The sequence below is a fragment of the Lepidothrix coronata genome, unplaced genomic scaffold (assembly GCF_001604755.1).
Source record: "Lepidothrix coronata isolate B3197 unplaced genomic scaffold, Lepidothrix_coronata-1.0 Scaffold116, whole genome shotgun sequence".
Lineage (NCBI taxonomy): Eukaryota > Metazoa > Chordata > Aves > Passeriformes > Pipridae > Lepidothrix > Lepidothrix coronata.
Window position 1 is genome coordinate 2,693,716 of NW_016690296.1, and position 14,253 is coordinate 2,707,968.

Consider the following 14,253-nt stretch of genomic DNA (forward strand, 5'->3'; position numbering starts at 1 on the left):
TATGTAGATAAATGGACTAACAAATGGCAGAATTCAGTGTATAATGAGCATTATGAAACTAATGACCGCGCTAATAGAAAGTCGCAGAACCACTGATGCATCTGACGGCTTCTGCAATGTAAAAAGAGAAGCATTAATAACAATATAAGCAAATGAACCTGTGATTTCTGTTTCCAGTGTTGCAGTTGAGGCTGCAGAGGGCCGTCCTGCGTCCCCTGGCAGCCAGGAGAGGCCGGTTGGGCAGTCTCCCATGAGGTCTCCGCTGAAGCGGCAATCGTCCGTGTGCTCCGCCCGGCTCGGGAGCACCAAGAGCCTCACGGCCGCCTTCTACGGAGACAAGCAGCCTGTCCCAGTGGGGGTGCAGTTCAGCAGCGACGTGTCTCGCAGTGACGAGAATGTCCTGGACTCCCCAAAGCAGAGGAGGAGCTTTGGTTCTTTTCCATACACTCCCTCTGCAGATTCCAACTCGTTCCACCAGTATCGCTCCATGGACTCCAGCATGTCGATGGCCGACAGCGAAGCTTATTTTTCTGCAGCAGAGGAGTTTGAGCCAATAAGTAGTGATGAGGGTCCAGGAACATATCCAGGGAGGAAGAAGAGAAAAAAGCAAGCTCAGAAAACTGAATACAGTAGAGGGTCTATTTATCATAGTGTGGAAGGGCCCTTAACAAGCACAATCCATGGAGAAATTAGCCAAGATATTAAAACGTTGCCAATTAAGACTCATCCTTCACAGGCTTCATTCGTTTCAGCTCTGGGAGGAGATGATGAGCATGTTGATAACATGTATGTCATGGACTCTGAGAAGACTGTGGAACGTGAGCAAATAACTTCCCAGCAGCCTGTAATGGCATGTTACCAAAATTATCTTACACAGTTCCAGGTGATCAACTGGTCAGTAAAGCATCCAACTAACAAAAGAACTTCAAAATCCTCATTACATCGCCCTTTAGATCTTGACACACCAACGAGTGAAGAAAGTTCATCCTCTTTTGAGCAACTTTCTGTCCCAACTTTTAAGGTATGGAAGATGGAGGAATAGAGAAAGGAGTAAGAACTCAAGCTTAAAGTTGCTTAGTACACCTGTTGTGTAAATAAGGCTACAAGAAACTTGAAATTTCTTTGCTTTTTGTTGAGGAATAGCTTGAATTTTTGGCTTCAGATCATGGGGCTGAGTGACTGGGAAGCTGTGGACAAGAAAAGATGGAGTTAGAATTCAGTGGATGAGATGTGTGTTCTGAATGGTCATTATTGCTCTTAAAAATGCTGCCTGTTGAATGATATTTATGTGAGCTTTGTTTAAAATATGTTATACAGAATTTCTGTAGGAGTATATTTGATACTGATCAAGTATAATCCTGGCTCTAAGTGCTTTATTTCAGAGTAAAATTGAAACTCAGATTTAGCAAATGATTTTTTGAAATGACAGAAGCATACAGGCTTAAGGAAGGAGCTGAAACAAAATACATCAAAAATAATGGAAAGGACTTGATAAAAAATAGGTGTCTGACCTCTGGAATTCAATTAGTTTTCATTTTGCAGGAAAAACTTTGTGTTCATGCAAACCTTTTGTATGTTAGTATTTGAGTTTTTTTAAAAAGCAATGAGTCAATGTTTATCTAAAAACTTCACAGTAATCTCTCAAGTAATTTGAAAAATAAACCTAGGAGTTTCTGTATACTATATTGGAGAATCTGCTTATGAGGGATTCTTTCAAGAAAAAAACCTGCAAAGTGAATGTTTGAAGACTCCTTGGTGGGTTTTTTTTTTCATGTATGGAAGGAATGTAATAAATTTCTTTGCACTCTTGTCTTAGATTGTTAAACAGGGTCTCACAGCTAATTCATTGCTGGACAGAGGCATGCAGCTCACAGGATCAACATCTAAGTAAGTTGAATACTGTCTAACATTATTAGCATATTTTTTAAGAGTAGAATTTTCCTGATGCTCTTTATAAATATTTTTGCTCTTGCTAGCCCGTCCAAAATTTGATTTATAGCAGTAGTTTTCAGTACCAGATATATTTTAGAATTAGGATATTCTATTATGAACTCTTTGGGTTTGGTCAAAGAGAAAATACACATTAAATTATTTCACTTGTATGTTTTCAAGATTAAAAATGGCAATTTAATTTATATTAATTTGGGAGGTGGTAATGGCAAGTGTCCATTGCATGGCCAAAAGCTGAACTTGAATCTAGGGATTGCCTGGGATTATATTTGTGTACTTTCTAAGCTATATAGTAGAAGAAACCTAGTAATTCTAATAAGAATTAAAATGATACCAGTACACTTTTGGGGTTTTTTGGGTTTTTTTTTACAAATCCTGATTATTAATCCGTATTTGTCCTGTTTAGCACACCTTACACTCCTTTGGATAAGAAGTCTGCAGAAAATACAGATGATGAAACAATCACAGAGGAATGGACATTGGATCACCCTGTCTTCCAGACACGGACAACAGCAATAGTAGAAGTGAAAGGAACTGTAGATGTAGTTCTGACTCCTCTGGTAGCAGAGGCACTGGATAGGTAATTAATTTTATTTTACTACTACAGTCTATGCTAAAAATGGTCTGAAATCAAGGTTTGGGTTAAAAGTATTGAATACCGTAGCTGATGGAGCGGGAGGGCCTTGTGCCCAGCGAATGAAATTCTGCGTTTCCCAGCTGGAAGAATGTTCTGCTCACCTGGGAAGTGCCCTTTATGTCTGTCAGTGCTTATTTTTTTTCCCCTGTGGTGTTAATTACACAAGATTGATGGTGTGTCACGTGAAACTGGAAGTTGAAGTGGTCTGTTGTGGCTTGTTGCCCCTCACAGGTACATCGAGGCGATGGTGCACTGTGCCAGCTCTCGCCACCCGGCAGCCATCGTGGATGATCTGCACTGCAAAGTCCTGAGAGATGCTGTGCAGAACAGCAAAACCAGCTTCTCAGAAAATGTAAGGAAGGGAACAAGGACTTGGAAGAATGCACATGACTTGAAAGAATACTCTTTTCTATATTTTACATAGAAAAAGCTTTCATTTAACTCAGTGTTTTGCGATATAGTAGCTAAATGCTATATTAATTTGGAATAGATGCTTATTTTTATCTTGTGCCTAATGTACATGCATTTCTATAATCAACTGTTATATACTGTCAGTGACCAGAAATCTCTCACAGGACTGAAGTGAAGTTTTTCTGTTTTGGACAGCCTAGTCATAGCTACAGTAACTTGCATGAGATCAGAGCGTACATTCTGTTCTTTGAAATTACTAAAACTGATATTCTCAAGTATTATATTCATATCAGCAAGACTTTATTATTTTACAGTAGTTAGGGAGAGCTGTGAATGTGCCTGTGGGTTTTTTGCAGTTCACCTGATACCTTAAAAAATTCATTTAGCTTGAAAAGAATTGTATGGTAGTTCTACAGAATTAGGAGTCTTTTCTGTCCAAGGTAATGACCATATTTATATTTTATGATTCCTTAGACTTCACAGTGTGGCAGACACTAATTATTTGCTTCATAATGAGTTGTTTTATACAACTTAGATATGTAGAACTCAAACTTTCAGTTGGAATCTGGTCATTAGAAAGTTTACTGCAGAATAGCATTACTGCCCTTATGGATCTAGACCTATTGTAAGTGCTACAGCCCTTGCTCTGGAAATCATGGTGTTGTGATATAAATGAAGTTAGAATCTCTTGCTGCTTCAGTGCTAATAAACTATCCTGTTACTCTTGAGCTTAGTACCTCTGAGTTTCAGTGCTAACAACTGATTTTTCTCCCCCCTTCAAGTTATCCTCGAAGCAGGATATCAGAGGAACAAAAATAGACACTACCACCACAGGAACAACAAACCAGGGACCAGCACAGACCAATCTCTCCCTTAAGCAAGATAATGTGACAATTAAAGGTCTTCAGGCCAATGTTACGGTACCAAAGGTAACAACTTTTTGTTTAGCTTATTAGTAGACATGTGCCTCAAAAATTACCCTTAGTTTCTATCCCTGTTAGTTCCCCAAAAGCTGAGAAGTACAAGACAAGATGGTATCAGAAATTAGTGATGTCTGCTGTGACATGTTTTTCTAAATTTCTTTCCTCTTTGGTGGAATTTTTTTGTCTAGGTGAACCTGTGTTTACTACAAGCATCTGTGGATGAATCCCCAGGGGTTTCTTCCAGCAAAACTGTGACTCACGTTTCGTTGGTAGCTTTGTGTTTTGATAGAATTGCCACACAAGTTCGTATGAACAGGTAAGAATAGCACATAGCACATAGCACTGTTTGTAATAAACTTTAAACAAAAATAATCAAGGGAATTATGTCCAGCTGAGATTTGCTTCATTGGTTTTTTTCTCCTTTATATTCAAAGGGGTATAGTTGAGGAGGCTTCAAACAGTGCAGAAACCGGGAGGAATTCTGTCACATTCGATCGTTACATCCAAACCAGCAAAATGCAGCCCCAGTCTTCTGGCTCACTGAGATCCAGTTCTGGGGCAGAAAAAGGAAAAGAAATTGCTGCTAAATTGAACATCCATCGTGTTCATGGACAACTTAGAGGCCTTGATACAACAGGTATTAAACAGTTCTTGGTCTCGATCTTGTAATTTGGTTGTGGTGTTTTTATCAACACAGATAAAAAGACTCTTAAACCTGGAGATTTTGCAGTTACTTTCAAAAGGAGGTTAGGATGGTAACTGAATTATTTTCTGTTATTCTAGAAAGTGCTGGATGTAAATGTATGCAGATTTAAAACTTATCAAGATAAACTTCTAAGCAGTTTGTGTGGCAGATGAGTCACATTGTAAATATTGACCTGCACTGGTGGAATTTCAGGCCTGAGATCCTTTCCTCTCAGTTCCTCTCTTTTCAGTTACCAGTTCTTGTCACCTTATGTGGGGAACAAATTATGCTTCATTGCTTTCTTACTTCTTTCTAACACTTTGAAGACAGACATAATGTTCCTGTTGTCCCAGCAATTTCAGCATGACAAACTGTAGATTTTCAACTATAGTGGCTCTAAAACTGAAAATGAGATCTGCCCAATGGACTTCCTTCTTGTTTGTTTTAAGGAACTGCCTTCAAGAAGCTAGGAATTACATTTTGCTATAACTCCTGATCCTGGAAAAACTAAGCAGGAAAAGATGATCAAAAGTAGAGGCAGTTTTTTGTTAGAACTGAGTCAGTTTTGATGCAATCTATACCGGTTGATGCCATGTTTTACTCTGTCCCATAAAGAATAAGAGTCTTTAGGACAGGAGGAAGTAAAGCAAGTGTGATTAAAAAATACACCATATATAAATAAACAACAGACAGCCCACTGCTGTGCCAAGATGAGTGAGCAAATGGAATTGGAGGAAAACAAAAGCAATAAGAGGACATTAAAATGGTGTAACTCCATTTTCACTGGGTGATGGGGAGAATTTCCGCAGCAGTTCCCTGTGTTGGGTATGTTGCAGGCATTCAAGAAGGCTAATTTTGGAATTCTAACCAAGAAAACTCATCATCTTCTGTTTAGATGGTTTGAGAAGTGCCTTTGTAAGGATCTTAGCATTCGATGTAGACATCAAAAGTGAATATGGTTATAAATGGGAGGCAGAGAGTGAGGATTGGAAGGGATATGAAGTGACTCAGCGTAGTTCTTTTCCTCAGCTATTTGACATTTAGCCCCTGTGTGACTTAATAGTGAGGAGGTATAAAATAATTTAAAATGTTTCATCTGGGAATGTCACTAAAAGAAAGGATTTATACTTAAGCTACATCCTAACATCAAAGAAATGGAGGTGGCATAGCACCCTCCTGGATCTTTGACAGCCAAGTTCTTAATAAATTAAAAACTGCTTGAGTCTGGATTGTCTTGGGAATCAGTGAGACTTAGTGCTTTACATCTCCCCGGTGCAGACATGGACATGCTTCCAACCACGAAGCAGTCTTTGAATTCAATGTAGAACTTCATTTTTAAATATCCTTCAGTGCGCTATATTACATATTATTATATTATGCCCATATTACCATACCAAGAGCAAGATCTTTTTTCCTCCTTCTGTGCTTCTTTTTTCCTTTCCTGTGCTTCAACTTTAATCTTTTCCTGTCTTTTTTCTTTTTTTTTTCCCCTTCTATTTGAGGAATACTAAAGGAATAACACTCCCAATACACTAAACTTCAGAGAGCTGTTTGAAGATGGAAAGTTTTTTTCGTTTTGTAACCAAGTAGTAAATATGTTTATTTTCACAGATATTGGAACTTGTGCAATAACAGCTATTCCTTTTGGGAAATCAAAAGTTCTTTTTACTTTGGAAGAGTTGGATGAGTTTGCTTTTGTGGATGAAACAGATCAACAAGCTGTTCCAGATGTAGCTCGGATTGGTCCTAGTCAAGAGAAGTGGGGTTGGATAATGTTTGAGTGTGGAATAGAAAATTTAACTATAAAAGGTAAAGCTTTTTATTATTTTGTCTGATAAAACTGCTAACAAGTCGATTGTTAGATCTTCCAGTTTAGTAATTATTTGATTAGAGATTGTTGAATACAGGTGGTACGAAATAGTACATGTATGTGGTAAATAAATTAAATTAGATAGGTTATACAGTAAAGGAACTTTTAATAGTAAATGCCACTTACAACAGTATATGAAATAATTCCATATAAACTGGTTTCATCTGTTTCTGAACTTAAAATGAAATTGTTGAAATTGATGCTTTCACTGATCACTTAAATCCTGACCTTACCCACAGTAAGTGTCTGCAGGTAAGGCCAGGGTTTCGCTCTGCGAGGGGAGAACTAGCTTCAAAAAGAAAAAAAAACAAGAGTATATATGCATTGTCTGTCATACAAGTTATTTTTTTCAGGGAATAGTATTTAAAAACAGTTTTTGTGTGAGTACTCTTTATCTACTTGGAGCAAACTATCAGAAGCTTGAAATTGTAGTGATAAATTCTTGTATAAACTGTTAATGCATCATGTTTAACCCAAATGGTGTGTATTTCTCCTCTTAAGTGCAGATCTTTTCTATGGGGTATAACTTAGAGACATTTATGCCCTGCAAACCTTTACAGTCTCGGTATTTTTGCAGGAGGAAGACAGTCTGGAGCAGTGTTGTATAATACATTTGGAGTCATGGGGAAATCAAGAGACACAGAGAGAGGTGGATTGCTTGCATCAAATAACTCTTCAGATTCCCCAACTGGTAGTGGTTATAATACTGATGTGTCTGAAGACAACCTCCCTTGTGATAGAATAAGTCCTTCTTCAGATATTAATGGAAATTCAGTTTCAGACGAGCAGGTATGTCTTTCACCTTTTGCAAGATCTCTTGGCTTTGCCTTGGGAGAGTTACTTGACATCATTAGTTTATTTTTCTTTGCCTAAATGCACATGAAACAATTTTTTTATGAGCATGGTATGGTAGTGCCTTTCAGTGTAATAATTTTGGAAAACAATTTCACTTCTGACTTTGTGTTTCCTCTTTTTTAAGGATGAAGGCGTTGAATCTGATGATCTAAAAAAAGATATACCCCTGATGCCTCCTCCCCCCGACTCCTGCAGCATGAAGTTAACAATCAAAGAAATTTGGTTTAGCTTTGCAGCCCCAACCAATGTGCGCTCTCCAGCCCATATATATTCAAGGTATACTTTTGTCTGGTTTAAAAGAAAAAAAAATGGTACTTCTGCCTTGTTAAATTTCAGTTGTGTTTGGTAGATTCTGAATGTAATTTCAACAAATTTTGAAGCTTCTCTGGAAATGAAAATTTTGGATTATATATTTATCACAGTAACTCTTTCTTCAGTTTTATACTGTTGTAATTTATATGGAAGTGTTGCTAGAAAACTTTTAGCTAGATGCAATTAAAAGAAGAAAAGGAAGATTAAAAAACCCAAACCAAACAAAAACCTCTCACTAAAAGCTTCTGGTGAGATGGAAATGTATGAAGGAGAAAGGCAGGGGAGGATATTTCTTTTGCACTATGAATTTCAGTATAAATGTTTGATAAGATAGTTTTTTATATGGTGTATGTAGAATAAGCCAAATATGTCAGTCTGTCAGTAGTTTAAGGTCAGCATAGAGCTATAAATTAGAAAATATTCTGGTAATATTCTTGCCTCAGCCCTTCAGCAACAGTCCTTTATGAGGGGTTGGTAACAGTTAACGTGGGAGTCAGTCAGTGATGGCAATTTCAAACTGTATGATTTCAGTAGGGAATACCAATGGGAAAAGGGAGGAATAGCAGTAGCAAAAGTGGGTGGAATCATGAGTGTGTGAATGACTAAAACAAAAACTGCCTTAGGTACTTGTAATGGTTTTGAGTCTAAACCACCACAGGTACCTTTTGCCAGTTTTCACCTTCAGGGCAATAAATTCTTTGCATCAGTGTTCCACCTGTTTGACTGTCATTCATAACAGCACTGGAAAAATCTTGCTAATTAACTGCTGCTGCCTGTGAATCCTAATTCTCTTTATTTTTTCTCATAGGCAGCTGAACCTCCTGAGCACTGCAACACCTGCAGTTGGTGCTTGGCTTGTTCCCATTGACCAGGTGAAATCGTCATTAAACAAACTGGAAACCGAAGGGACCCTGCGGATCTGTGCTGTCATGGGCTGCATTATGACAGAGGCTCTAGAGGTAAACTGTAAAATCCATAGGCTTATCAGGACAGAACAGTGCAATAAGGAATATATACTGTTTGGAATTCTGGGTCTTTTCACTGACAAACTTACAGCACCTCTTATGAACCCTTAGCTCCAGAACTGGTCACAAGAATTCACTGCACAGTCCCAATAAATTTCAGAACAAAAAATAGTCAGGTGTTACTAGTGAGGAAGCCTTGTGTTTCTTACTCTCCAGAGTAAGAAATATGAAAGTAGTAAGAAATATGGCTGTAGTGCCTGGTATATTTAATGAAATATTTTTGTCTGCTGTTTGTTTGGTTGGCACCATCTAGTGGGAAGATTTTGAGGTGATGCCCATCGTTGAGATCCTGTCTTGCACTGAAAAATTGATGTGTGAGGCTAGTTTTCTGCTGTACTCAAAAGTCATCCTTTGCAGCAGTCTCTTATTCCTGCCTCCTTTCCTATTTTTTTCTTACCTTTTTTCTAGCATTAAACCAAATTACAAAAATGCCTGTTTTGTCTTCAACTACAAATAAATGATTTCTTTGAAAAATCTCAGCTAGCTTTGCATATATGTCTGTTAGTCCAGAAGTAACTTTATAAAGTCTGCTATTTGTATCCAGGCTTTTGTTTTATTGCTTCATATAAACAGATAATCATCAAGTATGATTTTTCACATACACTGTTGAAAGTAAGGTGAGTATCCATGTGGCAAATCTTTGTTTAAAATGGGTTTAGAGTTTGTTGTATCATGGGTGAAATCTTGTCATTTCTGCTCATGCTCTGTTTGCAAGGATGTTCCTATGCTGAAAATTGTTTTATTTTATTCTAGAATAAAAGTGTGCACTTCCCTCTGAGAAGCAAGTACAACAGGCTTACCAAGGTGGCTCGTTTCTTGCAAGAAAATCCTTCTTGTTTACTGTGTAATATATTGCACCATTACCTTCATCAAGCAAATTACTCCATTATTGAGGATGCCACCATGGTGAGTTACCCTGTAAAACTGGAAATAGCTCAGTCTTTTAGTTTCAAATGTACCAATTCTACTGTCTTAAATTTGGTAACCATTTAAGGAAGGTTAACAGGCAAGGAAATATAACCCAAACTCCTATATATCTTCAAAATGATAAGTAGATATGGCTTCTCTCATGTTGTTTGCTTTCACATCTGCCATTTTTGTTGTGGCCTGTATATATGCATAATGTTTATCAAGCTGTTTTATTAGTAAATACATGACAAATCATAAACCAAACTGGCATGCCTTTAAAATTATTAATGGCCTTTTCTATCAGATTTCATTGCCTCTTTATCAGATTTCACTGGCCTTTTTATCAGATTTCATTTTTCATGGTTTTAAAATTGAATAAATCTCAAGTTTGTTAAGGCAAGTGCATGAACCATTTACCTTATTCCAGATGCTCTCCTTGGAACTAGTTTTCATGTCTTGTAGAAATACTGGGATAATGCAGACAGTGTAAGGAAGGAACTAGAATTGCACAAACTTTAAGGCTTAAGAATCATGATGCCTTTGGAATGTAAATGCCTAGATTGTAGTGGGAAATAGTTGTTTGAACAAACATTAGGCATAAGGAGGAGTGTTTATTCCTGATTTTGTGTCATTTTCATAATCCAATTCCACAGCTGTCAGCTTTAAACACTCTGGTTTTCAACATGATTCTGTGATATTCAACTGAGAGGCCCGTGATCAGAAATAGCACAGTTTGTGGCAGAAATAGCACTGTTTGAATTACGGTCAAAATAATGAGATTTTTTTTTTTCTTTAGGACAATTCAGTGATGTAATCAAAACAATCCCTATTTTTGGCCTCAAATTTATGTTCTTAAAATACTGCTTACCAACAATGGGAGAAACCATCATCTTTTCAGTTTCAGTTTTGTTTCTACAGTCAGCCTAGCGTTGCTATTAATTTTAGTCTGTAGTTCAGAGCCTTATAATTACTTAAGTACTTTTATATTAACAAACCTGTTTCCTGTTGTTTATTTTTGGCCCCTCAGGTCATGTAGATAAATGTATCTGCTATGTTCACTGAAGCTGTAATTTTTTATCTCTCAGCTCTTTGGCTTCTTCTATCTGAATTGCCGTGGCGTGGTGCCAGCATATTTGTCATAAATCTCTTGAGCACAAAGACTTAAGGGAGCTTTGACTTTTTTTTCCTCCAAGTTTACTTCAAAATGCTGCGATATAAATTTTAATTTATCTTTTTTTTTTTAAGAGTGATGGCCTTCCTGCCTTAGTGACTCTAAAGAAAGGTCTAGTTGCCTTAGCAAGGCAGTGGATGAAGTTCATTGTGGTAACCCCAGCCTTTAAAGGAGTCAGCTTGCACAGACCAACCCAGCCAGTGAAACTGCAGCCAAATGCCTGCCATGAGCATGAGGATGGACTTGGATTAGACAATGGAGGGGGTCTTCAGAGTGACACAAGTGCTGATGGAGCAGAATTTGAATTTGATGCAGGTACTTTTGTGTTCTTCTGCTTCCATGAAGAATTCATGGAGACAAGCAGATCCCCTCAGAGCATTTGTAATTTCTTTAGTTTTAATGCTTGAATACATTATGTTTTTCATTTTTTAGAATTATCAAGCTTCTTTTTTAAAACCATCTTCATTCTGAAGCTGCTGCTACCAATTATAATTATAGTATTACAATAATTAGTACTTGTTCAGGGAAAAACAAAACAGGAGACCACACTTTCTTCACACGCTTTGTCTTGTTATTTCCTGCACAAAACACATCAACTTAATTATCTGCTACCTTGGAATTAGGATTTTTTTGTGCACGTTCTGACCTTTGTTAAGAGTTGTAAGATGCAATTCTAATGAATTCTTCCAGGCATAGCTTTAAACCTACCTTCTTATTTGTTCTTTGTGAAGATGTTTTCTCTTCTTCTTTTTTTCTCCCCCCCTCATTTTTACTACTTAAATGGTAAATGTCTGTTGCCATCTTACACGTTCCCAATTTGAAATAAGCTGCTGATTTAGCTTTGTTTTTGATCTATATCAAAGCATTTAGGTTTGTATTTGATATAGAGCTGGCGTAAGACCTGCAGAAAGGAGGGGCATAAATAGATACATGTTGTTTGAGCACTCTTTTTTTGTTGAGTTCACTTAGTTATTTACATTAACTGAGGAAAAAGTCGTTTCAAAAATCAGGAGGACAATCTGCTTTTAGTTAAAAGCCTGGCAGCAGGCAAAGAGAGCAAACTCAAAGATGTTTCTGTGTGAAACTTATATGTAATCATACAATATGATGGAAATTTTTACTCCCTTCTCTAAAATATCTGCTTTGGTTCAGCAGAAACACTTGGATCATTAAACCAAATGCAGTAGGCCCATGTCTGAAGTTTTCTCATTTGTCTTAACATTGCCTAGACAGCTGTGTGTAGGTGTGTGTCAGAATTTGGAAGTTCATGACTGCCTGTAAATAAGTGTGCCTAAAAATAGATAATCTTGGTTCCCCATATATATAAAAAAATGAGGAAAAATGGTTTTGCTTGGTTCCAGCCACTGTCAGTGAGCACACGATGCTCTTGGAAGGAACAGCCAACCGCCCTCCCCCTGCCAGCGGCTCCTCTGGGCCTGTCACTGGTGCTGAGATCATGAGGAAATTATCCAAGACTCACACTCACAGTGATTCTGTTCTGAAAATAAAGGTGAGTTTCTAGCACTGTGCACGGGGGGAAAGTGGTTTGTAGCAGCTCTGTTGGCTGCAGATGAATAATCACATGTCTAAAAGGGAACTGTAAGTGTAACACATGGAAGGTATGCTCCTGACCTTATGGAAGCGATGCTCCATCACTTGACTTCTATTCTGCATCTGTTCTTTATTGTTTTTCTTGTCAATTAACGTGAGAGACATGCTTAAAGCAATATATATGTGCATCACTTAAGGGTATGCCTAAACCTTTGTGTGTTTTCACCTATTTAGGGAAGCAGAAACGAGGATTTAACTATCACGGTACCAAACCTAAGACTGACAAAGCTTTCCAATAACTTGTAGTACAGTTATAGTGTTCCAATCTCATATTCAGACCGAATGTCCCTTCCTTTTTGCAGTTCACACAGTGCTTCACTGCTTTCTTTGCTTTCTCCCCAAAGGGCATACATCCATATCATTCCTTGAGTTACACTAGTGGAGACACAGCTACGGATTCCCCGGTGCACGTTGGCCGCTCCGGAATGGCCGTCAAGGAAAGTCCAAGGAAAGAGAGTCTGCTCAGCTACCTGACTGGGAGTTTTCCAAGCCTGCACAACCTTCTGGAAGGGACTCCTCAAAGAAGTACAGCTGCAGTTAAAAGCAGTTCTTTAACAAGAACAGGTATGATGTAGCCTATATAAGCTAAAGGGGGTATTGATTTGATTTTAATGATTTAAAAGAAGTACTATGTTGTCACTATGAAATATCATATTTGTTTAAAATCCCACCTCCTTCCTCCTTTCCCCCAAATAAAAATCATAGTTTTTAATGAGCAATTCCTAGACATTGCTTCTAGGAAATGGTATCATGCAGCAAACAGCAAGTGCATCAGGTTGGAAAAGAAATTACGACTAACAAAATACATAAAATATTTTCCCTTTCCTTACCTTGAATTTTTGAGTTTATTACATAATTACTTAAGTGAGCCTTTCTGAAGGAATAAAGAAACGTAGTGATCATTCTGTATTTGTAATTTTTTTCTCAATCTTGTAGGTAGCTCAAAAAGTGGACTAAAACTAATATTCCAGTAACTTAGTTTGCATTTAATAATTTGCAGATTTTTAGTAATGGTCTTTGGAACAAATGGGTTAGAAGTTCGAAATACATATATTGAAATTATTGTCTTCTATGTTATTGTTCAGTGTGGTGTTATCTGTTTTTCTTCATATGTAAATTATAAATTTGATACTGTATTTTCTCTAAAACCTCTCTCCTTTGCTGTCAGGGACTGAAATATTGTTCAGAAAAAAAGGTATTTTTGGTTTCTTAATGACTCCTTTCCTTTAATTCATGGTAGAGATGAACAAGTGCAAAGACATTTGTAGTGCAACATCCACTAGTGTCATAGTGTAACTTCTGTGGTAGCACCTGTAGTGCTGTCTGACAAGTAACTTAGTGGAATAAACCTTGAGAATTAGGCTTCCTTTTGTAGTAAATAGATGTTGTGAGTAAAACTGTGCCGTGTTCCTTGGTTTTGCTGACTTTGTTACAACGAATTCCGAAGCTCCTGATTTATCTGTGTAGGAAACACCATGGCCACAGACATGTTGTCTGAGCATCCCTTGCTGTCTGAACCATCTTCTGTGAGTTTCTATAACTGGATGTCAAATGCTGTGGGCAACAGAGGAAGTGTGGTGCAGGAAAGTCCTGCCACTAAGTCTGGACACAACAGTCTTCCAACAGGTATTGCTAATTACAGCTGAATTACAGAGGTGATTTTTTTAGGGGTTGGCTGGTCCTGCGTTTGCCACACTCTGTTTGAAAGTAACTGAGCAAGTGACTTATGTTCAACAGAACTTAATCATTTCAAAATGCTACCTGTGGGACTTCTCAGCAGAGCAGAAAATGAAAAATTGTGATTTAAGCAAAAGTGTTGTTTTCATTTCCCTCACCCTGCCTCCAAAAATGTTGCTTTTTCTTACATTTGGAACTGTAAGTGTAGCTTCCAAAA

At 37.6% G+C, this 14,253-nt stretch overlaps 1 protein-coding gene across 11 annotated transcripts in view; it reads left to right on the forward strand.

The window, feature by feature from the left end:
• Nucleotides 1–14,253, forward strand: part of KIAA1109 (KIAA1109 ortholog) — a 91,805-nt gene that overhangs the window by 39,137 nt on the left and 38,415 nt on the right. For all 11 annotated transcript variants that reach the window (XM_017825130.1, XM_017825135.1, XM_017825136.1 and 8 more), the window contains exons 28-43: nucleotides 178–1,021; nucleotides 1,817–1,887; nucleotides 2,357–2,530; nucleotides 2,819–2,939; nucleotides 3,781–3,927; nucleotides 4,110–4,237; nucleotides 4,356–4,558; nucleotides 6,218–6,415; nucleotides 7,054–7,265; nucleotides 7,456–7,607; nucleotides 8,452–8,602; nucleotides 9,422–9,574; nucleotides 10,823–11,063; nucleotides 12,110–12,258; nucleotides 12,704–12,923; nucleotides 13,827–13,985. In XM_017825130.1, coding sequence (XP_017680619.1) covers nucleotides 178–1,021; nucleotides 1,817–1,887; nucleotides 2,357–2,530; nucleotides 2,819–2,939; nucleotides 3,781–3,927; nucleotides 4,110–4,237; nucleotides 4,356–4,558; nucleotides 6,218–6,415; nucleotides 7,054–7,265; nucleotides 7,456–7,607; nucleotides 8,452–8,602; nucleotides 9,422–9,574; nucleotides 10,823–11,063; nucleotides 12,110–12,258; nucleotides 12,704–12,923; nucleotides 13,827–13,985 — 3,323 coding nt within the window. The remainder of the gene's footprint in view (nucleotides 1–177; nucleotides 1,022–1,816; nucleotides 1,888–2,356; nucleotides 2,531–2,818; nucleotides 2,940–3,780; nucleotides 3,928–4,109; nucleotides 4,238–4,355; nucleotides 4,559–6,217; nucleotides 6,416–7,053; nucleotides 7,266–7,455; nucleotides 7,608–8,451; nucleotides 8,603–9,421; nucleotides 9,575–10,822; nucleotides 11,064–12,109; nucleotides 12,259–12,703; nucleotides 12,924–13,826; nucleotides 13,986–14,253) is intronic.